The 24,331-nt window shown below is 37.2% G+C and overlaps 6 protein-coding genes across 8 annotated transcripts in view; 3 read left to right on the top strand and 3 right to left on the bottom strand.

Annotated features, from left to right (window-relative positions):
• Positions 1–24,331, bottom strand: part of LOC116027221 (sterol 3-beta-glucosyltransferase UGT80B1) — a 713,221-nt gene that overhangs the window by 80,058 nt on the left and 608,832 nt on the right. The window lies entirely within an intron of this gene.
• LOC116027184 (transcription initiation factor IIF subunit alpha) lies at positions 1,854–6,603 on the top strand. 2 transcript variants are annotated; one of them, XM_031268649.1, is made up of 11 exons: positions 1,854–2,004; positions 2,090–2,288; positions 3,072–3,227; positions 3,372–3,517; positions 3,632–3,999; positions 4,421–4,536; positions 4,872–5,009; positions 5,177–5,392; positions 5,540–5,749; positions 6,001–6,086; positions 6,207–6,603. In XM_031268649.1, the coding sequence occupies exons 2-11, from the start codon at positions 2,118–2,120 to the stop codon at positions 6,217–6,219; spliced, it is 1,620 nt and encodes a 539-aa protein (XP_031124509.1). In that variant the 5' UTR covers positions 1,854–2,004; positions 2,090–2,117; the 3' UTR covers positions 6,220–6,603. The 2 variants fall into 2 exon arrangements, with proteins under 2 accessions (XP_031124509.1, XP_031124517.1); XM_031268657.1 differs by lacking the exon at positions 6,207–6,603 and having other exon boundaries at positions 6,001–6,090.
• On the bottom strand, positions 7,320–8,739 carry LOC116027732 (mavicyanin-like). The gene is made up of 2 exons (XM_031269469.1): positions 8,459–8,739; positions 7,320–7,814 (listed from the first exon to the last, which is right to left on the bottom strand). The coding sequence occupies exons 1-2, from the start codon at positions 8,628–8,630 to the stop codon at positions 7,477–7,479; spliced, it is 510 nt and encodes a 169-aa protein (XP_031125329.1). The 5' UTR covers positions 8,631–8,739; the 3' UTR covers positions 7,320–7,476.
• Positions 12,893–14,159, bottom strand: LOC116027614 (60S ribosomal protein L6-like). Its single transcript, XM_031269321.1, has 2 exons — positions 13,573–14,159; positions 12,893–13,271 (listed from the first exon to the last, which is right to left on the bottom strand). Exons 1-2 carry the CDS (start codon positions 14,116–14,118, stop codon positions 13,116–13,118), a joined length of 702 nt encoding a protein of 233 aa, XP_031125181.1. The 5' UTR covers positions 14,119–14,159; the 3' UTR covers positions 12,893–13,115.
• Positions 16,748–19,351, top strand: LOC116027648. The gene is made up of 3 exons (XM_031269353.1): positions 16,748–17,124; positions 18,344–18,499; positions 18,871–19,351. Exons 1-3 carry the CDS (start codon positions 16,783–16,785, stop codon positions 19,015–19,017), a joined length of 645 nt encoding a protein of 214 aa, XP_031125213.1. The 5' UTR covers positions 16,748–16,782; the 3' UTR covers positions 19,018–19,351.
• On the top strand, positions 21,274–21,863 carry LOC116027769. Its single transcript, XM_031269517.1, has 2 exons — positions 21,274–21,541; positions 21,629–21,863. Exons 1-2 carry the CDS (start codon positions 21,296–21,298, stop codon positions 21,851–21,853), a joined length of 471 nt encoding a protein of 156 aa, XP_031125377.1. The 5' UTR covers positions 21,274–21,295; the 3' UTR covers positions 21,854–21,863.

Here is a 24,331-nt window from a genome sequence, read left to right as displayed (position 1 = left end):
ATTATCAATTATATTTTTCTATGAAAAATGGTACATGAACTCTCATTAAATAAAATTCCTACAACGTTTTATGATTTTATTGACATAAAAGAAATAAAAAATAATAAAAGTTATGACCTACTATTTTTCGGGATGAATAAGAATGTAAATACATAGTAAAAAAAGATGGAGCAAAGAACTAGAAGTATGTATACTGTATACTATTACTTTTTCTAAAAAAATATAATATGAATTCAATATTTATGAATTTTATAACTTTTTTTTGTTAACTAATGTGTGATGTATTCATTTCCAAATTAATACGTTGACAATCTTGATAATGTGTATGGATTAGTTTATTTATCGTTAGAATGTTATAAATTTGATATACCTAGTTCAATAATAAAGCTAATATGAGCCTTAACAATGGTGGTCAAAAGTAAACCTCTTACCATTTGTAGATTAGCAAAGATGATGATTCTATATTGATTTTTTATTTATCAAAAAAAATTGTTAGATTTATAACTTTTACATGAGAGATTAAAGTGAATTATTAGTGTTGGTTTTACGGTCACAGAGGACCGGACGGCGAGCCAACACAACCGAAAGGTAAAAGTAAAGAAGATTGAGAAAATAAAGAGACAGAGTAATTGCACTCTATTAAAATCAGAACTATTTACAATGTGACCCAGAGATATTTATACAAGATTAATGAGCTTTTTAGAAGGAAAGTCAGAAGAAATTAACAAATTTAGACTTAAGAAAGTTGTCTAAACTATCATATTTCTTTCTTAATGCTGAAGAAGGAAATCTCGCGCAAAATATGAAAGAATCTCTGAAAGATCTTTACATAACTGCTTCAGAGGATGTGCACCCCGTTGGGCACCCCAACCCAACAACCAACTCCAAGCAGGCTACCAGACTGCAACCTTTTGGCCTTGCTTATCTTATGGGCAACGTGATCGAGCTGTGGACTCTTGATATTGGGGCGTATCCCTAATTGGGTACCCAACTCAGGGTGTCCATCAATTACTTCTAATATTAAGATTTCAGTGTTATAGAAACCGCATAGTTATACCATGGACCCTGGTCCGAAACGAGCGGCGCGTATGCGGAGTATTACAGGTTTTTTTTTAAAAAAAAAATTAAAATATAACTATAATTTGAACAACAACAAAAACAGTAACGAAGAAGCAAGAACAAAAAACACACAAGTTCATCAGATCACAAAAACACACACAGAACATGAATACACAGAACATTTGCCTATAATACACAGAACGTTTGTCTAGAGTACACATAATATTTGACACAAAATACACAGAACCTATCTTCCTAACATTCGAATGCACAAACACATCAAAACTTGTGTTAATAACATGAATACACAGAACGGATGTATAGAATACACAAAATATTGACACAAAATACACAGAATTATCTTCCTAAACATTCGAATGCACAAACACATCACAACTTGTGTTACTAACATAAATACACAGAACGATAGCCTAGAATACACAGAACTCATCTCCTAACATTTTGATACGAGATGCATAATACATTGTGCATCCTGGTCCACGATATAAATTGCCAGAAACCATATTAGATATAACATTAGATGTTAGATCAAGGATGAAAACTGCAACCTTTTGAATAGCTTAAGGACTAATCGAGCACATGAAGTAATTAGTGACAAAAAAACAATTAACCAACAACACTTGGACCAAAATTGGGTTATACACTTATACCTTTACTTTCTTAAACGACGTCGTATATGAACTCTTGGACCCTTGGTGCTATTTATACGGATTCTCACACATAACCAACAACTTTAGGATCGAAGTTGGGGTTTTCCTTTATTTTCGTAAACGACGTCGTACACTGAACAATTGGTCTATTTATACGGATTCACGCACTTTCATCTCCATTCCTTCTCGACAAAGGACTACAGGAGATAAATAGAGCTTTCGAATTCGAAGTCTCTGATCAAATCAATAATCCGACTGAAATTAACAAGAAACCGTAAAATCTGATAAACCTCACTGGCAATTTTAAATCTGATCCTAAATTCAATCAATTATTAATACATTTACTGTGAATTTTGCAGAAGGTAAGAGAGATTAGGGCGGAGAAGAATGTCCACGGATTTGATTCTGAAGCCATCATGCAGCGGCTGCGGATCGTCGTCGGAGCTGTACGGAAGCACCTGCAAGCACTTGACTCTCTGCGTGTCGTGCGGCAAAACCATGGCCGAGAACAAGGGCACCTGCAACAAGTGCGGCACTCCAATCACTCGATTGATTCGGGTTCGCCTTCCGTCTCTGATTTTTTTTTTTTTGTTCAAATAAATCTGACGAGTTTCTGGATTTTCCAATCAAATTATGTTTATATTAGGATTTATGATTTGTTCAAAGGTTAGTGAAATTTAACTGCTAGGTATATGTGTTTGAAGAGTCCGCTAACATTTCCTGGCATGGAACATATCTATCTATCTAACTGTATTAGTGAATCATGACTACCTGCTTATCGCACCATAATACTCTGGTTTAATTTATTGGAATGAATAATTTAATTATAGTTTTTCAGTTGTTTTGAAGGATTTCCTTGTAATTTGTGGCATAATTTAGAGGTAAAATTCAACTGTTGTAAAGGATTTGCATGTAATTTGTGGTCTGGACAGCATAGAAACTAGACTAGTTTACCATATAATTTAGTAAATAAATAAGTTGAAGAAGTTAGTGTTCTATTTCATGACCATTTGAAGAATTGAAGTCTTGGCGTATCAAAGATGTATTGTGCTTTGGCCATCTAAGCTTTTAATCAACCTCTCTTCCTATGTAATGTGTTAATTTTGCATTTACCATAAATAATTTTGAAAAAAAAAGTGTTATACGTATAGAGTTATTTAATTTCCCCTTTCTCATATTGTATATCAATATCCGGAGGCAAACAGAAGGATTACAATGTCTGTCACTGCCTAGCAAATGAGCCTTCTATATGTGATTTTCTGACCTGCCTGCATTCTGCTGCAATTATTTTCTGTAGATAGTTATAAGCTGAAACTTGGCCTTGATTTGTGGTATAAATAGGAATACAATGTTCGAGCATGCTCTACTAACGACAAGAATTATTTCATTGGGAGATTTGCTACGGGGTTGCCAAATTTTTCAAAGAAGAAGAATGAGAACAAGTGGTCTCTGCAGAAAGAAGGTTTGCAAGGACGCCAAGTAACAGATACTTTACGGGTATTGATATTTTTTGGATATAAATGCCTCACGTTTTATCTTTCCCTTTTGGTTTTTGTATTAGCTGCTAATGGTTTAATAGTTATTGCTGCTAATGGTTTTGTAAACTGGCTAGTTTTACCATCAAGTGATTGCATTTTGCAGGAGAAGTTCAAGAATAAACCATGGTTATTGGAGGATGAAACAGGCCAGTCTCAGTACCTTGGTCAGCTTGAGGGTGCACAATCAGCAACATATTACCTACTAATGCTGCAGGGTAGAGAGTTTGTTGCCATTCCTGCTGGGTCCTGGTATACATGATTAATGCTTATGCTATCAATATCTTATATTTATGATACACGGCACATATGACTCCCTTAGGTTTATATAGGTTTAGATTATTATTAGCTTGCCAATAATCTTAGGTACAACTTCAACAAAGTTGCACAATACAAGCAGCTTACTCTAGAAGAAGCAGAAGAGAAGATGAAAAACAGAAGGAAAACTGCTGATGGGTACCAAAGATGGATGATGAAAGCAGCAAATAACGGACCTGCTGCCTTTGGAGAAGTCGAAAAGTTTGATGACAAGGAAAGTGGAGGTGGTGGTGGTAGGGCTCGCAAGAAATCCGGTGACGATGAGGAGGGCAATGCCTCAGATCATGGAGAAGAAGATGAAGAAGATGAATCTGCAAGGAAAAATAGGTTAGGACTCAACAAAAGAAGTGGTGATGATGATGAAGAGGGACCAAGAGGTGGTGATCTTGATCTGGATGATGATGATATTGAAAAAGGTTAAAATCTTCTTGTTTCAAATATGGCAACTTGTTTTAAGTTTACCTTCTAGTTGTGTCATGTGTGGCACATAAGAACTGTAGGGAGTTCTCCTTACCGGACTCCTATGTCCATCTTAACTCTGTAGGTTATGCACCTTTCTTGCACACACTGATTCTGATAGATACCTGCTAATTTACCAGTTTATTTATTCCCTTTATTCATCCATCCCTCTGTCTCTTTCAACATGGGGATGTTTTAAACAAGGTTGTACTTTCCCTACATATTATTTGCTGAGGAATGAGGACATGAATTTCTTGCTATTGCTGGATGTTTTAGATTGCTCCTTTATACCTGACAATTACTACTCCGAAGTGAACATTGATTTGATATATAGCTTCATCTTACGGAGTCCTAACTTCTATTTACATATTTTCCCAGGTGATGATTGGGAGCATGAAGAGATATTTACAGATGATGATGAAGCTGTTGGAAATGATCCTGAGGAAAGGGAAGATTTGGCTCCTGAAATCCCTGCTCCTCCAGAAATTAAGCAGGTTTGTTGTGCACTTGGTTGGGCACTTAATGTTCATGGGTTGTTGATAATACTTAAGTTAATAATGCATATCAGTATAGGGCACTTGTAAATGTCTTAAATCTTATAGCTAGAAACTTCCAACATTTTATTATGCACTCTACTCATATCTTGTTATAAGTTAATATGAAATATGAAATATTGTTTTGGTTATATATACTTGTTAGATGTATCAAAATTTAATAAATGGAGTTGGGGATTAGGAACATAGAACACCATTCTGTATTATTATTATGATAGTGTCATGTTATTTATGATTTGGCAGCATATATTTCACCTTTCTTTCTTCTGTTTTAGGATGAAGAGGATGAGGATGAAGCTGATGAAGAAGGAGGAGGGGGTTTGAGCAAATCAGGTAAAGAGTTGAAGAAACTCCTTGGGAAAGCTAACGGGATGAATGAGTCAGATGCAGAGGATGATGATGAAGATGAAGAGGTAAGGATGCATTTATTTGGTTGTCAAGTACAACTATTTTCATTTTTCATCTCAGTAATTGTGCATATGTAGTTACCTATTGCAGATGGCCTTTTATTCTTCCATTATGAAAGTTCACACTTGGTTTCTTTTGTCCCCACCCTCCACCCCATGGGAAAAAATTCCAGGAAGAAGATTTCTCATCACCTGTATTAGCTCCAAAGCTGAAAGATACTCCTAAAGAGGAACCGGTTGAGACCAGCAGTCCTGCAAAACCACCTGCTTCTGGATCCAATCGAACAACCCCCTCAACTTCAAAGTCAGCAAAGGCTAAAAGAAAAGCTAATGGAGACGAGCCAAAATCTGCTAATGGTGCTCCATCGAAAAAAGTCAAGACGGAAACTGTATGCCATGAACTGAACTGTGATTGTGTGAAATCTTATTTGAACTTGATAAACTTAAGGAGTTGACTGTTGATAACTGATTTTATTTTAGAATGAGATGAATTTGTCAATTTTAATTGATTGGCTTCTTTTATTTTTGAGTTTCAGGATGCAAAGTCTGTGAAAGAAGAAGTTCCATCTGCTGCAAAGAATAGTGCAACCAAGGGTGCATCATCATCATCATCTGCGAAAACTGCTTCAACACCTTCCACTGGACCTGTCACTGAAGATGAAATCAGAGCTGTTCTGCTGCAGAAAAAACCAGTCACCACTCAGGACCTTGTTAACCAATTTAAATCACGACTAAAGTCTAGAGAGGTCTGACATTTTTTGCTTGATCAGGTCTTTTTTTTTTCTTTTTTTTTTTCTCCTGCAAATGAATCGACATCTGAACCTGTCAATGTAATAGTTCATCTGTCCAGATGATGCATCATGCACAGCTTGATAAATTCTGTTACATGAACACGGCAGAACCACATTTAGCATATCACAACATTCCGTATGATTGTATCTGTGATGCTGCACCCTTTCCACGCTTTATATAACTGGATTTGATAATTTTTATTCAGGACAAGGACACTTTCGCGGCTGTACTGAGGAGAATATCCAGGATACAAAAGACCAATACGGCCAGCTATGTAGTGTTGAGAGAGAGGTGAAATAGTTTGTGTCGATTCTTTTCCGTATTTTTTACCTATTCCATAACATCGCATGATCCATCAGCTGTAGAGTTGAATCTTTATATGACACGACACTTTTCTCCTTCCTCTGATAGGGCTAACCAATAGGCCAATGATGAACAACACAATGATCCTGACTTGATGGATTCTCCAACCTCCACTGGTGATACTAGCTGAAAATGCAAGAGGGCGATGTAGTGAGTTAATTTTTATTTTATTTAAAAAAACAATTTATTATTGATTAGAACGGAAAGGGAGAAACAAGAAAGTAACTTTTTTTTAGATAGGCCGGAAAAGTGGCCACAAAATCTTGCCCCGCTCGTCATGAGCTTGTGTACCGGTATGTACCTACAGCCGGTGGGTTGTTTCATTGTGTGCTTTTCTTGTTAAGTACACCTTTGTAGCTTATTATGTAATTTGGCACCCTACTAATACTTAATAATGTTATAAACCTCAGCCTGTCTGGTGGTCATTTATACCTATCTTAACTAATCTCAGTTTTCAACCGTAACTAACATAATGCTGTGTACCGTTTGATTTCTCTCCTCTTGCATTGATCCTTAAGTTTTTTTTTTTTTTTTTTTTTTTCCTTTCTACTTTTGGTGCCTATCATTTTGTTTACACCATTACTGTTTAAATTTTGAATTCTTATCATTTTTAGTCTTTTGGCGAGTTTTTTGGTCAAACATCACTTGAAATCAACATGTGCACAAAAGAGATGTTTGGTTGTAAAACTAGCAGGAATAATTTAAATGATTTAAAAATCAAATTAAGGGATTATAGTGGAAAAGGGTGATAGTCGAAGATTATAAGTTGAAATGTTACAAAAGTAAAAAAAGATTAATAGTGAAAATACTCTTTTCCTTCTCCCAAAGAATGGATCTGCGAATGTTTAGATTAGTATTTTCATTTGATCTTTGTACTTTTCTTACACTTTCCATTTTTTTAGGGTTTCATAATTTCCTATTCCTATGCAATTTAGTTTCTACTTTCTACTGGGTAATGTGTGGATGCGTAATGTGTTTCTTGTATGAGATTGGTCCAATCCCCGGAAATTACCGTATACTTTTAAAACTCGGCTAAATCAGTTGAATTAATGTGATGCAAAAAATAAATAGCAGTGGAGTAGGGGTTGAGTAAGGGGAAGGCTTGTTTCATTAGGGTAATATTATATTTAGATTTCGTACGTAAAGCAAATTAAAACATCATTAAGATAATATTACTTCATATGATTGAAATGGAATAATGAGTAAAATATAAATCACAAGTTGCGGGAATAATTGGATACATAACAGATCGATGCTGAAAAATATATTATGCATAGAGCTGTATATATAGCAGCTGTGATTAGAGAAACATATATAGCTAAAGGTAAAAGAGGATCGGAAATAGCAGCAAAAGGGTGCGTAGTAGTCCAGTAGTGAGGCGTGTGGAAGCAGAAGGTGCAGTGGGTGCATCTGCCTGGAGTGGGAGGAGCAATGGGCGGGTTTTGGCTTGAGATTGGACAGTGATGGGTACTTTGAGGCCATTTATGCAGCTGTGTAGGTTTCCACTGACGAAGTAGCGAACTCCCTCTCGGTGGAGGGGGATTTTGTCTATGCCGTTGGTGTACATTGTGATGGGGTTGGAGAGATCGCAGGACATGTATTCTTCCCTACTTCCTAGCTCCGCGATACTCTCTTCTGCGGCCGAGTATGTGAACCCTGCTCCATTCCACAACAAATTATTATGGGAGACAAATTCATCTCAACACAAACTCCCCTTTTTCATTTTTTGAAAATCGCAGCAGGTACGACCTGCTGAGGGTGTGCATTAGATAAATATAATATTGTGGTTAAAGTTTGTACATAATTGATCAGCTTAAATCAAAAAAATCAATGAACTGGCCAATTTTTCATTTTTGTTTTATGAAAATTAAAGAGTTTTATCCTCTTTTTTTTTTTTAAATCTTTCAACAATTGAACTTTTTTCTGATTTGGTCATTACCTATCAAATTTTCACAATTATTGGTATATGACTATCAAATTTCTGTCAATTTTTTCGCCAATCTTATTTGATTTTCATCAACACTAACCCCAAAATCAATATATTCTATTGCATGTTTGTTTGAATCCAAACAACTCACATGCATGACTATCATTCGTAAGACTCTCGGTTAAAATTGGTTATAGAATATTGATCAAAATGATTCAAAGTGAAAAAATTGGATAATTAAGAATCAAATATGAGAGATGTATGATACTCAGCTACTCAAGAAAAAAAAATAAAAAAATCTTCAAAGTTTGAAACATTTTTTTTTTAATTCACTAAAGAGATGTTTTTGGTAATTTAACATTCAAATACTTACAGATAGTGTCACCAACACTGAAAATTCTGGCGGCGGACCAGGAAGCAATATCATTTGACACTTCCCATCCTCTGTCCCCTCCCACCACATGATGATGTTCTTGTCCTCCCACAACCGCCGCCGCCGCCGCAAGAACCACCGCCGTCACAACACTCCACTGCCGCGTCCTCATCTCGCTCGTCTCTGCTATCTGTTTTCACAGTGATTAATGATCAGCTAACCATGCAAGTTGCAACTAAGGCAAACTTTTTTTCTTTTTTCTTGTTTGGGGTGGGGATAGAGTGGGCGTTAGGCAAGGAATTAAGCAAAGTTAGTTTGCTACTTTATATGTGTTTTGGTTTGTTGTACTTTCACTTCTTGACTTTCGTCGCAGCTTCCTATACCGCAAAAAGCTAGCAATACCTAAGAGCCTTGTCACGCCCGGTGTAACTTCTACTCTTGTTTTCTTACCTTTTCTTTACTTTGTTGTTTTCCTTCCCATTTTCTCCCTTGTTATTTAATCACAATGAAAATTCGTAGTTATTATCCAAAATGCATATGTAGTTGGTTTCTTTATCATGTTTTTATTTTTTTTTTATTTATTTTTTGGATGACGAAGAAAACTTTATGAGAGTATGCACGATTGATTTCCTTGCTATGTTCTCTCTTGATTTTTTGGGTGACAATAAAAACTATAGTTATTATCTAAGAGCGTACACGGTTGGTTTCATTGTTGGGTTCTTCCTTGGATTTTTTTTAGGGTGACTAGAGAAGCTCACAACTATTATCCCAGAGTGTGATGGTTAGTTTCCTTGCCATGTTTTCTCTTACAGCCCGTTTGGTTCGTTGGAAAATATTTGAATTAATGAAATTCAAATTCCATGGAAAACAAATTACCAGGAAAATAGATTCCATTGTTTGGTTTGAAAAAAAGAAATTACTGGAAATATGAATTCTATTGTTTGGTTGGATTTGGAATGGTAAGGAAGTATGAATATAAAGACCAATATGCCCTTAACAATTAATAGTGATAATATATTATATTATTATTATTGATGAGGGTAAAATAGTCTACTTGCTCAAACTTTCTTCCCAAACTCCATGGAAAATAAAATACCACCTTCCAACTAAGAATTTTTTTTCCTGACATTTCGCGCTCATTTCCAAATTTCTGCTTTGTTATTCCCATCATCCGGTAACCACAGGATGATCCACAAGAAAGGTGGCAAGATTCGAACCTATGGCTGGCCTGCCCCTGACCGGGTGGCCGGGTTAGCACCCCCCGTCGCCTCTGTACCCGAAACAGATGCGTTGCGCTACCCAGCGTGTAACCTTGTCTCCCCTACTCCTCTTCTGGTTGTGCCATTACTAATCGCGAGTAACCCCCGGTCCGGCCGCCCCTGACCTAAGAATAACAATTATCCTTATGACCAAACAAGGACAACTTTTGGGAACTCAAGTTCCAATGGAAAACATTTTCCATCCAACCAAACAACGGAAAAACACATTTTCCTCCACTTCATGGAAAAATCTTTTCCACCATGGAAAAGATTTTCTATCCAACCAAATACCCCCTTAGTATTTTTTGGATGACGAGTAAAACTTACATCTATTATCCAAGATTGTGCATGATTAGTTTCCTTGTTATGTTTTTTTTTTGAATGACAAGGAAAACTTGCAACTATTATCTAAGAGTTCATGGTTAATTAATTTGTTTGCTATGCTTATTTTTCCTTGGTATTTTTTGAATGACGAGTAAAACTCACAATTATTATCCGAGAGTGTGCATTGTTGGTTTCCTTGCCATGTTATTCCTTGATTTTTTTGGGTGACGAGAGAAATTCGTAGCTATTTTTTTTTAGAGTGCACGTATAAATCCCGATACTTAAAAGTAAATCACATTATGAAGATCTCGTGTGACGAATTTGATTAAAAGAATGTTAACAAGATTCCAAAATTATACCTTACTATAAGAAATTTCCTATTAACGTAATGTAGATGCATTATACATTTCATCACAATCCCGACACCATATGATGATGATGGTGATATTTACAATATTGAAGGTTCCGTCCATCTCCCACAAGGCCACAACGCACCATAAATCTCATTATATTGTACGGAGTAGCAGAGATCAGATGTGTGAAGGTTCTGTGAAACGTGACCATTACGAAAAGTAACATTTCGTTTTAAGTATAGCAACTATACACAGCAAAATAAGGCTGTGAATGTCTTTACAAAAAAAAGTCGATTCAGCATGCTCAGAGATTTCAGGTGGTGCCATGAGAAATCTATGTATCATACACATGGTCTTTCAATCTTCATAATGTGGTTTACTTTACGTATACAATTTACAAACTATTACACACTTGATGTAGTTTGATTTTACTGTATGATTACAAAGAAAAAAGAACAACTGTACTCATAAGATAAAGTTAATACCCAAAATCATTCATCAACTATGCAACAATTCCAAAATTAATTCTCGACTATCATTGTTATCATCTTCAACTATTCAATCTTACTCAATAATGTGATTGATAACCTTATTGAGTAGGAATTAAATACTTGAGGTCCTAATTGAAAAAATTGATAGTTGATCGACTAATGTGTGAATTATGACATATTCAAGCGACACGATTTTGAGTATCAACTCTGGCACCATAGAATTTTTTATTAGAGTTTATTACCAAAATGGTTCCTAGACTATTACGAAATTACCAATTTGGTCCTCAACAATTTTTCGTGACCAATTAAGTCCCTCGACTTTAAAAAATTTAACCAATTTGGTCCTCCGTTTATTTTTCTATTAAACATCCGTTAAATCGGGACCAAACTAGTAATTTTTTTATAGTCAAGGGACCAAATTGGTAATTAATTTTCACTGAAATGGTCCCTTGACTATAGCAAAATTACTAATTTGGTCCTGATTTAACGGATGTTTAACGGCACAATAAACGGAGGACCAAATTGGTTAAAATTTTCAAAGTCGAGGGACTTAATTGTGTACGACAAATTGTCGAGGACCAAATTGATAATTTCACAATAGTCGAGGGACCATTTCGGTAATAATCTCTTTTTATTATTTCCGGAGATGTTTTCTGATAGCGGCATTTGAACCAATATTTTGGTTGGTAAAGTGTTAATGTAAACCGAAAACAAACCGTTCCATTCTCTAGCGGTTACGTGCATGGGCAAATTGAAACCTTGACATATGATTATCAAATGTAAATATTCTATGGACGAACGAAAAATGTCACTCTTCCTGCCTAGTGTCACTAGATGGATTAGGAAAATCAGAATTTTCAAAGGAACAGAACCCTGCTAGTTAGCAAGAATAATGTCTCTCCCTGCATAGTGTCACAAGATGGATTAGGAAAATCAGAATTTGAACAGAACCCCGCTAGTTAGCAGGCTGAGGTAACCTGATAAATCCTTAGTATGTCTATCAATCCTTAGTATGTCTAAACCTGATAAGTTTTCCCGTGTTGAGTCAAATTAAGGACCTGGTAAGTTTTGCCGTGTTGTTTTGCCGTGTTGAGTCAAATTAAGCCACAAGCTCCACTTCTGGTGGTGCCCTTCTGTCAATTCCTTTAAGGTTCAGCCTTGCAACCATACTCCCCTTATACCCGTGTTGAGTTAAATTAAGCCACAATCCTTACTATGTCTAGACCTAGTAAGTTTCCCTGTATTGAGTCAAATTAAGCCACAGGCTCCACTTCCGGTGGTGCCCTTCCGACAATTCCTTTAAGGTTCACTCTTGCAACCATACTCCCCTTATATAGAATATTACTGCTTTAAAATGCAGGGAGCAGCCCAAGCATATATGAATACTACACAGAGGTATCTGCCAAGAAAACTTTGAAACAACGAAAGGGCATTCAATCCCATGGCAAGCGCCTCAACATGTTCCGATTATTAAGAACAAGGCTCTCTACTTGTATAGTTATATACAATATATCAGCCAAGAAAAACGAGAGCAGTAACACCAACAGACCAGCAAAGAGATAATCAAAAATAACTCCACAGAACTGCATCGTCATAATATACTTTACCTTAAGGTGAGAATGTAGGCTAAGTGAAAGAACACTTCCAACTAGAGATCCCTTCTAAGAAACAGTAGAAACAATCACAGGGTAGTACATCTCGTCAACCCTAAAGAATACCGAAATAGATCCCATAAACTTTGGCAACTTAAAGTGCCAAACCCCCTAGAAATATATACCAATTTAGCTACCTCATTTCGTTTTACATAAAATGTGAATCAATCTAAAGACCCCTTTATAAAGAATGTGCCTTGTACCACTAGGCAGCTACCTCCTTTTTGGAGGTCACGGTTTACTCAACTTCCAAGCCCTACTTATTCAACATTTTACCTCATCTCACATTCCATCACTACAACACCATTACACCAAAGACAAAATACTGAATCACACATAACATAACACAAACTCAGAAAACAAATCAAATTTCGATATCTATACCATATTCAAACCTTATCAAAATGCTAGAGAGACACCAAGTCAAGTGATTAACAAACCGTGAAGTGATCAACAAAGAAAATCTGTTTGCTTGCATTCTCTAAATTAACAAGTCTGTCATAGGCAAAACCAAAGCTTTAATAGAACAAAACAAGACAACATAACTAAACAAAATCGGGTTTCGATATTTCACTAATTCAAAAGACAAGCTCGTGAGGTTTCATGCCTGCCTTGAGCGAGAACCTTGCACCCAAATAAGCCTTCAAATCCGGCACTGCTTCAATGGCTTTGATCAATGCAGCATCCACAGCCTTCTGCTCATCTTTCTTCTCCTGTGAGATCACATTCTTCTCCTATATACACACAGAACACAATAATAACATCAACACTTCTAATCATAATCACTCCCTCTGTCTCAGTCTCATTTTATATGTATCATTTACTATTCATCAATCATATTATATTTACTATTCATTGATCAAACTAATAGAATCATGAAATGTGCTTAATATTATACAAATTTGGATTAAAATATCTTTAATTCAGGAATAGTTATACGAACCAAACAATGATATTAATATTATGAAAAATTAAATTAAAAATATCTTAAACGAATCAGTGTAAAAGAGGGATAAGAATAAACGAAACTCAAACCTCTTTCTCAGACTCGAAGAACTCTCCTTCAGTCTTCTTCTTCTTCTTCTCAGCCTGCTTAGCGAAGTACTTGTCATCAATCTTGTCCACATTGACGCCACAAACGTCGACCTTGGTCGACGTTCCAATGACATACGCCTGATTCACGCGGCGCAAGGGAACGCCGTTGATCTTGAACGGTCCGGTGACGAGGAGCAGACCGGACGGCAGCTGCTTGAGGAACACGACTCTCTTGCCCTTGAAACGGCCGGCGAGGATGATGAGAACAGTTCCGGGAGTGATACTCGCCCTGAGCTTAGCCGGCTTCGGCTTGTGCTTGTTCACGAGCGGCTTCTTCACATCGTCGGCGGGGTAGAACTTGGGCGGCTTCTCCACCGCCGCTGCCGCCGCCGGCTTCTTGTCGTGGCGCGGGAAAGCGCCGCCGTTCTTGGCTTTGATGGCCCAAAGGCCTCTCCTGTGGTAGATCTTGGAGCGCGAGTACTTTCCGACGCCCCTGATCAGCTCAGGGTTCCGGGGACTCTTCTTCTTCTGCTGAGAGGCCGCCATTGCAGATTTGCTGTGAAGCAAAGTGTTGTTGCACAATGAGTTAGGGTATGAAAACCCTAATCTTATGCATTTATATATGTAATTGCCCTATACAAAAATTTCAGCCCAACTACGAATAGATTGAGCCCAGCAACGCTCTAATGGGCCTGCAATAATTAAATTTGTGAAAAATACTTTATGTACTCCATATTTCTAAAAATATAATTTCAATTTTTACTTTCATTTATGTTTAAATTTGATTAGTAGGAAAATAAATAAATAAATATCATGACTTCCTATTAAATTGAGCAATAAAGCATGTCAAATCATATGAAGTAGAAAATAAAAGTAGGAATTGCAAGTACACGCAAAATTACTCTAAATTTGTAACCCAATTTCGAAACCCTTCAAAGCATAAAAACTCTCGAGACAAACTATCAATCATTATTTCATGCGCCAGATCCACACAGCTGCATGGAACAAATTATACCATAAATTACTTTGCATTATAGATCATGAACTAAACACAACATGTGTACCTTCAATTGAGCATTTATGTACCTATAAACAAATTTAAAGCACAACATTTTATGTGCGTGCAGTTAACATATTTTGGGTCTGCAGTTAACAGGTAATCAGGGCGGTCAGAGAAGGAAGCAGAAGGTGGCGAGGTTTGCACTCACGATGTGGTGGATTTGGAAGTGGAGAAACGACGTCATCTTCAACGGGGTTGAGCGAGAGACCAAGGAGAAAATTAGATGGCTGCACGGGCATTTCAAGGAAGTTGAAACAGCCCTGGACAAACAAATTGGCCCAATGGTGAGACAGATAAGTGATGCAAGAAGTCAACCGTGGCAGCCACCGGAGGAGGGATGGATCAAATTAAACACGGACGGAGCAGTTGATAAGCACAAAACAGCTACGAGCGGAGGAATATTCCGGAACTCGGAAGCTGATTTTCTAGGCGCCTTTACGAGCAAAGTAGACACGTGCACGCCTTTGGAAGCGGAGGCGTGGGGAATCTACGTTGGAATGCAAAGAGCGTGGCAGCTAGGATACCGCAAACTACAAATTGAATCAGACAGTGCCAAGGTTATCAGCCTCATCAATGAGAGAGAGGAGTACGATGGCCCTGCCAGTAACATACTCGAGTTGTGTCGAGGCCTAATGAGAAGAACGTGGGAGATTAGAACCAGACATATTCCAAGGGAGCAAAACAAAATTGCTGACGCTTTAGCGAAGAAGGGACATAGGCAAAATGAGAATTTTGAGTGGTATGATCAACCCCCAAATGATATTCAAAGACTTCTGCGACAAGATGAGCTTGGCCTTCTTGGTGCCTCTAATGTTGTGAGGATAAGCTACTGATCTCGGATTTTTTCCTCCTTATATTCCAAAAAAAAAAAATGATCATATTATGTGTCTGTAACTACCTTGTGATTTGCATGTAATTTGTTTACAACTATAAAAAATGTTAATTACATGTACATAATATGCTAACTGCAGACACATAATTTTTTGACCAAAGTTCACAATACAATATGAACCTTGGTCCATGATATAACAATTGGTTAGGTAGACCATAAATAAAAAATATTTTTTTATATACTAAAAGTATATTATTTGTATATATAAATTATATTATTTGAGTATTAAAAGCACATTATTTTGTATATTATCAAATAATGTGTTTTAATGTATTAAAAATGTATTTTGTATTCATGATTCACATAAAAATTTATCGCAAATTATACCATGAAACACTAATATTTTTTTATTGATACGTTAAATTTCTCATTGTACACCAAACAAATTCTAAGTTCTCACAATTCATTCTCAAAAGTTGTTGGAAAAAGTAAATTGATAGTCGCTTCATAAGTCTGAAATCTCCAAGTTCTCACCCATTGATTATACATTATTTGCACATGAAGTCTTCATCATTTATGATCGGTCAATGTTTCCTAATAACCCCAAGTTTTCGGTGATATTCAAATATCTATAGTATCGTTGAAACTCAAATTTTGGGTGATTGATCAAATCAAGTGAGTTAGCTCCGCGATACTAAATTTTAACTTTTAGTATACTTAAAGTTTATCTTTAATGTATTAAACGCTTATTTTTTTAGGTGATATATTACAAACAAACTTGAAGAGTTGAAATACACTAAAAATAAATATTCAAAAAATAATGTTCTATTATACTAAAAATCTCTCTCTATATATAACTCTTATGAAAATGACATTTGTGGTCCTTACCGGAAGAATATGACTGATAAAATTTTAAAAGCTTAAAGATCATGAGTGGTTAATTTGAACCAAATCTATATATGTAGTATCTTTCATGGGACAATAAGAGATATGCATCATATACTTCTCTTTCTTTTATTACAAATATTATAACAATTACTTTATATTTAATTATATAAGCTTAGACCCTGCATCACATGAGACAATATTTTTTTTTGAAGTACTATTAACTATGTTACAATGTAGTATCTGTTTATCACGAGACAATATTTAATATAATAATAATTTAAAAGTTAAAATACAAGTAATTAATTTAAATATTTAAGGTTAAACATGACAAAATCACTTGAATTTAAATAAATAAATAATTCTTATAGAAGGAGAAACTTTAAATACAAGGAACGGCACGCGAAGCTGAAGATTTCGCCCGCCGCAGTTGATGGAGGGAGTCGGCGCCAGATTCGGTCGGACGTCGTCTCGGTACGGCCCGACGACGGTGTTCACGGGTCGGGTCCGGAAATGGAGGAAGAAGTGGATCCACGTGAAGCCGCCGAGCTCCGGCAGCAGCAACCTCCACCACCACCACCGTGCACATGCTAACAGCGAACTTAACGACATTAACGGCTCTCGCCTCTTGCTTCTCAAGTGGACGCCGATCACTCCGAGCCAGAATAACAGCAACGGCGCCGGCGACGCCGATAAGAATGGCAACTCCAAGAGCTCTGCCAAAGACGACGTCGTTGCAGACGAGCTGCCCAAGCGGAAATTTAAGTATATTCCGGTAATTTTCTGGCAATTCAGTTTTAGTTCCAAACTCTACCTTTGTATAGTGTGCCGCCATGGCGGTGTATCTAATCATACTTCTGTAATAATGAAAAGCTTTAATTTGTCTAGGTTTTGAGCTCAATTTTATCCTGAGTTGGGGATTGACTTTATGGGAGGATTATATGTGGTTTAATTTGGTATTGAAGTGAGCTAGGGTTTTCGATTTTTGGTCATTGAGCATATAATATATAAACATATATGTGCAATCCAGCTTATCCTTTTAATTAATTGACATAGAGCACATGCTTAAATTTGGTATAAGAGCTCTATCGAGCACATGCTTCAATTGTGGTAATCAAATTGGTATACGGAGAATGAATTGTGTGTATTCTTGACCTTCCAATTTTTAGGTGAAAGTTAATTTTGACCTGGTAAAACTGGAGTTAACTTGAATAGCTTTCCTGGGATGAATGTATAAATGCTGTTGTGTTGTGTAAATATTATTTGACAATTTGGGGGTTTCAAATTGGTTTTGGATTAAAAGAGCATTCCATTTTGGTATTTTGAGAATCAGTGGTCTGCTTGAATGTTTATTCTCTTAAAGATGCCTAATTTCTAATCAATCCTGCTATTTCACCTTACAATTGTTATGAAACATTTAGGCCAAGGAAAGGGTATGATAGGCAATGAAAATTTTGAGATTCACTTGATTTGTTTCTGACATCCTTCATTTTGCTTTCGTATTTCACTTCGCAATAGTGTTTTATCACCTGGTTATGATGATGGTTAGGGTTGCATTGTTGTATTTTGTGAATGCTAAGTAACAAATGTTGATTTCAAAGAGTTTAGTGTTAGCTCCTCGTGTTTGCTTATCGATATATCGTTCAAGTCCATGGTTGTATATTATATTATTATATATCTTATTGTGCTTGTCTTCTTTATATAACATATTTCTGTATGAAGATTTGTGGCTGTGGACTAAGGGAAACAATATGGAAGCTGGGTCATTAGTATTATTTTATCTTATCTGACAAATAGGAAAGTTACTTCTGTAGTTGTCATGGCGCATGAATTTCTGAGAACAAGATGATAACTGTTAAAACTAACAAAAATATTTTCAGTTTGCTTGATTACTGTTCAAGTATTGTATTTGGTAAAAAATATTGATGTCTTTATTCTGTTAAATGATGATGTTTTTACTTTTGCTGTTTATTTCTTTTGGATGGTTGGCAAAGATTTTTTTGCTTGAAGAGCAAAATAATGAGTCCTTAGAAATGGCCGAGGATGAAGCCAAACCAATTGAAACTGAAATGGATGCAGAGAAGACCACCCCAACTGATGGTTTGGATGAAAAACCAGACATCAATGATGCCCCGATGGAGAAAAACCAGGTACTTTAGGACATCCATCCCATTTCTCCCGAGAAAATAGTTTCAGAAAAGGAAAAAATGGAGAATAAAAAAGGTTTAAAACACAGATTGTAATTGTGCTAAACTATGGTTTTCTTATGTGTACTCGTGTTGTTCTGCAATAATGTCCAATATGCTTGCCTGCTCTTTCATCTTCTCCTTTTACTGAACCAAAATTTGGCACGACTTTCATATTCAGCGTTGCGTTTTCTGGCTTATGAATCTTAGATTATTCGCAACTACTCTCACTGACTTGAGGCACACGGTTTTGCTAGCCAAAACATATAATGATACACATTAGCAGCTATTGATCCATTTCTAATTTCAAATTTGTGAATTGCCATACATGTCAGGCGGGCACAGCACGCCATGATCTAAACGAAAGCACATTGGATTTGAGTTTGGGTTTGAAAGCTCACGATGGTGAAGCTGATCCCGATTCAAAAACAAATCAGACTAAGGGAGGCCATTCAAGCACAGTGAACTCCAACCGGTCGTGATGATCTTTCCACAATCTACACACATTGACATCAAATCGCTGCACTCCATAAAGGCAAGCTCCTTCCGTTTGGCCTTGTATTATATACTCACGCTGCTCATTCTCAGTCGATGTGTGAGTTTCATGTTGAGGGAATTGTAATTTGTATAGTGTATCAAGAAGTAGAAACACTAATTTGTTACCCCATTTACTGAGACTATTTTTTCCAGTCTGTAACAGGAAACTTCAGAAGATGAAATGTTATTCATATAATCATATTGGACTTCTGTATCATTGTAATTTGTAATGTACTCCGTAATATATATCATTGTGTCCTTAGTACCTATTGATACTTTTATAATGGATTGGAATATTTGTTTATTGTACATGGTTTCCTACAATGTGTACTATGTTTATTGTATTTTATTTTATAATTGAGTAATATTCATTTGGAATACAACAATATTTACGACTTTAGGTTTAGTTTTTAAGAATTACCGGATGTTATCGTGATTACTGTATGCTAAGCATATATAATACTAGACCACAAGGTGTCTTGAATAAATTTTAACTGTAGGAGGCACTTTTAAATTCGTACTATACTCAAACTAATCCTTGTTCGCACCGAGTCGGCCCAATTAAAGAGCAAAGTGTTAGTCACCAACCAAGCTGGTTAATTATTAACTTAGTTGAAGACTTAAGACAAAGTACATTTTAAGGGAGTGAAAAAATTAATAAACCGCTTTCATTAGGAGTTAGTTTGTAAATTTGTAATTACAAAGTCAATAGATCCACTTGACTAGGGTTATTGTTTGATAGAAATCACGCGTTTGAATTTTTGGGTCACATTATTTTTCTCTTTTTTTTTTTTGGGTATTCACATTATTTTTTTCTAGTCACCCAAGTCCCAAAACAATACCCTAAATATATATATATATATATATATATATATATATATATATATATATATATATATATATATATATATATATAGAATCATATTCAAATGTGAACTTGATTTAAGATGGGAACTTAGGGACTAATCTGGACCCTTTATTTATCTGGACCCTTTATTTATATGGGTTTACGGTTGCGATTTTTGATTGGTTTTATTTTCTTAATTAGTTTAGGCTTATTAAGTTTATGCGTGGAAGGTTAGTTTAGTCTTTTTCTTCTATTTTGTAAACCGATAAGTTAGGGCTTTTGAATTCAAAATGTATTCGATTTCTATTCGTGCACTAGTTTTATTTATTGCTTTTGTATTCTAGATGTATTTGTATTTCCATTCGTGCACTGCCCACAGGTCAATTTGCCGAATACACCTCTTTGCTGAGTGCATCTCCTCCGTGAATTGCGTTATTGACTGAGCTATGGCCTTTGCATCTTCTACCATTCGGTCGAAGAGGTAGGCGACTGGACCTCCTAGCGAACAACCGGCGCTCCTCCAAGGCGGTGGGCGAGGGGGAGTCCCGGACTCTGGTGTTCGACGGTCAAAGAGGCTCTTGTCTTGCCACGACTCCGATCAGCTGGTCGGTTATTCTGGTGGAGCGTCGATGGCTCTCCGTGCGTGTACGCTGTCGAATAGGGTGGCTTCAGGTCGGCCTACTTTAGAACCAGGTTTGTGTTTTTTCATTTTAGTTATTTATTTATTTATTTGTGTGCTGGTGTGTTGTAGTGGTTTGAAATTAGCTAATTTTTTGGGCGTGCATGCACTGCCCATTTTGGTTCGTTGGTTATAATATAGTTATGTTGTAATTAATATTATTCTGTTCTGTGCATCAGACCAACCGGTGGGTAGCACTGATAGTACCTCATCGGATGATGACTTCCAAACGGCGCCTCGTGGGTTTGTGGAGGCAGATCGTAGGGGCACTAGGGTGGATGTAGGAATGGCCAAAGACGGAAGGGCACTAGTGGGGGTTTTCAAAGAGTTCCTCACGATTAAGACTAGGCCTAAACCACTTGTGTGTGCTATAAAAGACTTCAATTCACGTCAATGTGAAGCGGTTAGGGAGATTGGATTTGGGGGTGTGCTTGAACTTCAGGTTACCAATGCACCGTTAAGGTTGGGTTACTGGTTGGTCACCAACTTCCACCCAGAAGATATGTCTGTGCACTTGCCAAATGGTATGAAGTTACTACTCACTAAGGATGATGTAGCAGCAACATTGGGTCTACCATGTGGGCCGATCACTATTACAGAACGGGATAGCCAGGTTGTAGGGCCATATTTGCGACAATGGAGGGATAAGTTATGTCAACCTGAGAGGGATGTGACGGTGAAGGCACTATGCAATGCGATGTTGAGGTGCAAAGATGGAGATGTGTGGTTCAAGCGACATTTCAGTGTCGTGGTAGTCAGCACTCTCGTTGCAAGTGAGCATAATGGGTATGTCAACCAGAAGATAGTCCATATGTTGCATGATGTTGATCGGATAGCTGATTTAGATTGGTGTGGGTTTTTGTTGAAAAAATTGGTCAACTGTCATGAGGATTGGTCTCAACGTAAGCGTCTCAGGTTCACAGGACCCATCATCTTCTTAACTGTGAGTTACCGGTGCAGACATCCACTTTAAGTTAGCTAATTGAGATATTTTGTGAGTTGTTATGATTGTTCCCTCCCCCCCTCCCAGTTACTGTATGTTGACAGGTTAGTAATAGGCAAGCGTGACGTTCAAAGGGTTGTGCCGTCTTTGAAGGGATGGTCGACGAAGATGTTAAAGGCAATGGAATCCTTGGAGATTACTTATGGTGGCTTTGGACTTGGGCGGTTGGATGCACCACTTTGCCAGGAGAACAACCCTGGTGTGTCTATTGGTCAACAGCTTATCGTGGGCAACAGATCAAAGGTATTGTAATAGAGCACTAGTGCAAGTTTTGTGTTGTATTATTTTTAGTTTTTTTTCAGATTAAAGAATTTATGCTGACCAGTTCAAGTTGTTGTTAGTAATCAAAGATGGGAACTATCTACGTGCAGAATAGTACAACACTTGAGATTAGTGCAATTACTCTAAAACCACTACTCTTATATGACTACGGTTTATTATACATTACTTTGTCTTACAAAGTTGGGTTTAACATGCATTCCTCTGTGTTGTTAGTCTCTTGTTGACAGGTTGGAGGAGAAAAAAACAATTCTTCATTCAGCAGTCCAAGACATTATTGAGCTATTGCATCAATCACCAAAACTAGCTCAAGATTCTGAGTTATTCCATTCTGTGTTTGAGAATGCCCAGAATTTAATGGCTTTGAAGCCTGGAGTAGCACATGATCCTAGCCTAACGTCTGACCAATTCGATGATGATTTTTGGGATAACCCAGATAATATACTAGCGCTAGAGCAAGCTGAACAGGCTGCGCAAAGGGGGAAGTCATTGATGGACGCTCCTACTTTTAGCTTAGGGTTATCGCAGGAACAGACAAACTTCAATTGTGCTGACGTTTCGACCATTGCAAGGGGGTATGTTACCCCTCCACCACAGGTTAATCACAAAACTTAAACAATGTATTTGTTGGGGTTCAAAACACAGATTAGTGACAATGATCTTATTGCAGGCTACCATTCGTTTGGGGGGCTCACATAGTGCATTGTCGGGGGAATTAAAGTTGGTACCTTGTGACCGTAAGGGAAAATCACCGCTGAACACCAGCCCCCAAATGCTCACGGGTTATTTGAGCTCTACGCTAGTTGAAGTGTGTACCGTCCTATGGGATTGGGTTTTTGACAACTCCCAGGCGTGTACCGTCCTATGGGATTGGGTTTTTGACAACTCCCAGGCTGATTTGTAAGTGTATTTTGGAATGCATTGCACTTGTATGGCTGATTTGTAAGTGTATTTTGGAATGCATTGCACTTGTATTTCTATTTGTGGGACCACTAACCATGGGAGGGTGTTTACTTTCCCAGTGGTGAGGTATTGTTCTCGTACCATGGACAGAATGCACTATGGCGGGACTTTCGGACTTTGCACCATGGACAGAATGCACTATGGCGGGACTTTCGGACTTTGCAACATGGACAGAATGCACTATGGCGGGACTTTCGGACTTTGCAACAAGGCACACATGTTTCTGCTGCAGTCGTTGATGCATGGTCTAGTCTGTTGAATGCACCGGTAGAAACAAGGAGATGGGGCATGCCGTCGCGCTTGTTTGCATCGTTATCCACTACGGTACGTTCTTATAAAAAACAGAACTACCGATTAAAGTTCTATATGGTTCACCTTACAAACGTGGTTTTTGTGGAAACAACAAGGCACGGTGATCTCTGCTACTGCTGACCGTGACGAAAGGCTAAATTGGTTCTCGAAACGCCTTAATGCAGATCTCCGGTCATCAAAATATGTTGGTTGGAGTTGTATAGACTTGGTAAGTTTACCACACGTAACAGGTGAGTGCACATCCATGCATTCTGGATGGTTTGCAACATTGCTTTGTTAAGATTAATGTTTTCTCACTCGCAGTTTGTTTTCCCTATTATTGACCGTGGACACTATTATGTTATGATCGTCTGCACAAAGAATCGAAGGTTTGATATTATAGATAACTGCTCGTCTCGGTTGTCTAACAAACAGAGATATGGGAAAACACCTGATAATATGGTATTTCTTATAGTCGTGCTCTTCTAGTGTGGGGTGCATGTTGGAGAATGGAATTTATACACTGGTATGTTATAAAATGCATGTGTTTGGTTATCTTTGCAGATTGACTTGCTTGCCTCGTTCCTAGAGCTCAATGGCCACCCCTTTCGTGCTGTTTTGGTCTGAAACTTGGAACCCAAGAGGTTGCAGATGGGTTGGCAGGTCACATCTAATAAGCATGACTCTGGAATTTATACCATGTGTCATATGGAGTTGTTCACTGGACAACGGTGTGCTGAATTGGACTATGGGTTGGTAAAAGGGGATACATGGCAGATTCTAAATCTTCGGAAGCGATACATGCACAACATTATTATGTCAGCAAAAAATGTGCATAAGGATGCAATTTCCACGCGTGTTGCACAGTATGGGCGTTTAAGATCGGGCAATGCTTCCTAGTGGAATCAGAACAGTTGGAGGCTATGGGGTGGGATGCTTTTTGGGGAATTGCTATGTAGTTCAGCATTATTATTACGATTAGACTAGGACACGATTTATGGGTGTTAATGATTTGCACCTTTATTTTGGAGGCACGTGCAGTTGTTTGCACTGTAGATTTTGGAATCATTCTATTGTGTTTTTAATCATCTTAATGTGTTTTGAATAATTACAGTGTGCATTCAGGGTTTGTGTTTTTCATTTTTATTTATTGTTTAATATAGTCTGAACCAGTCCTAAGATCCTTGGGTTTTTATT

This window comes from Ipomoea triloba, chromosome 1 (assembly GCF_003576645.1).
Source record: "Ipomoea triloba cultivar NCNSP0323 chromosome 1, ASM357664v1".
Taxonomy (NCBI): Eukaryota; Viridiplantae; Streptophyta; class Magnoliopsida; order Solanales; family Convolvulaceae; genus Ipomoea; species Ipomoea triloba.
The sequence above is the reverse complement of the archived record's forward strand: the minus strand, read 5'-3'. Positions and strand labels throughout refer to the sequence as shown.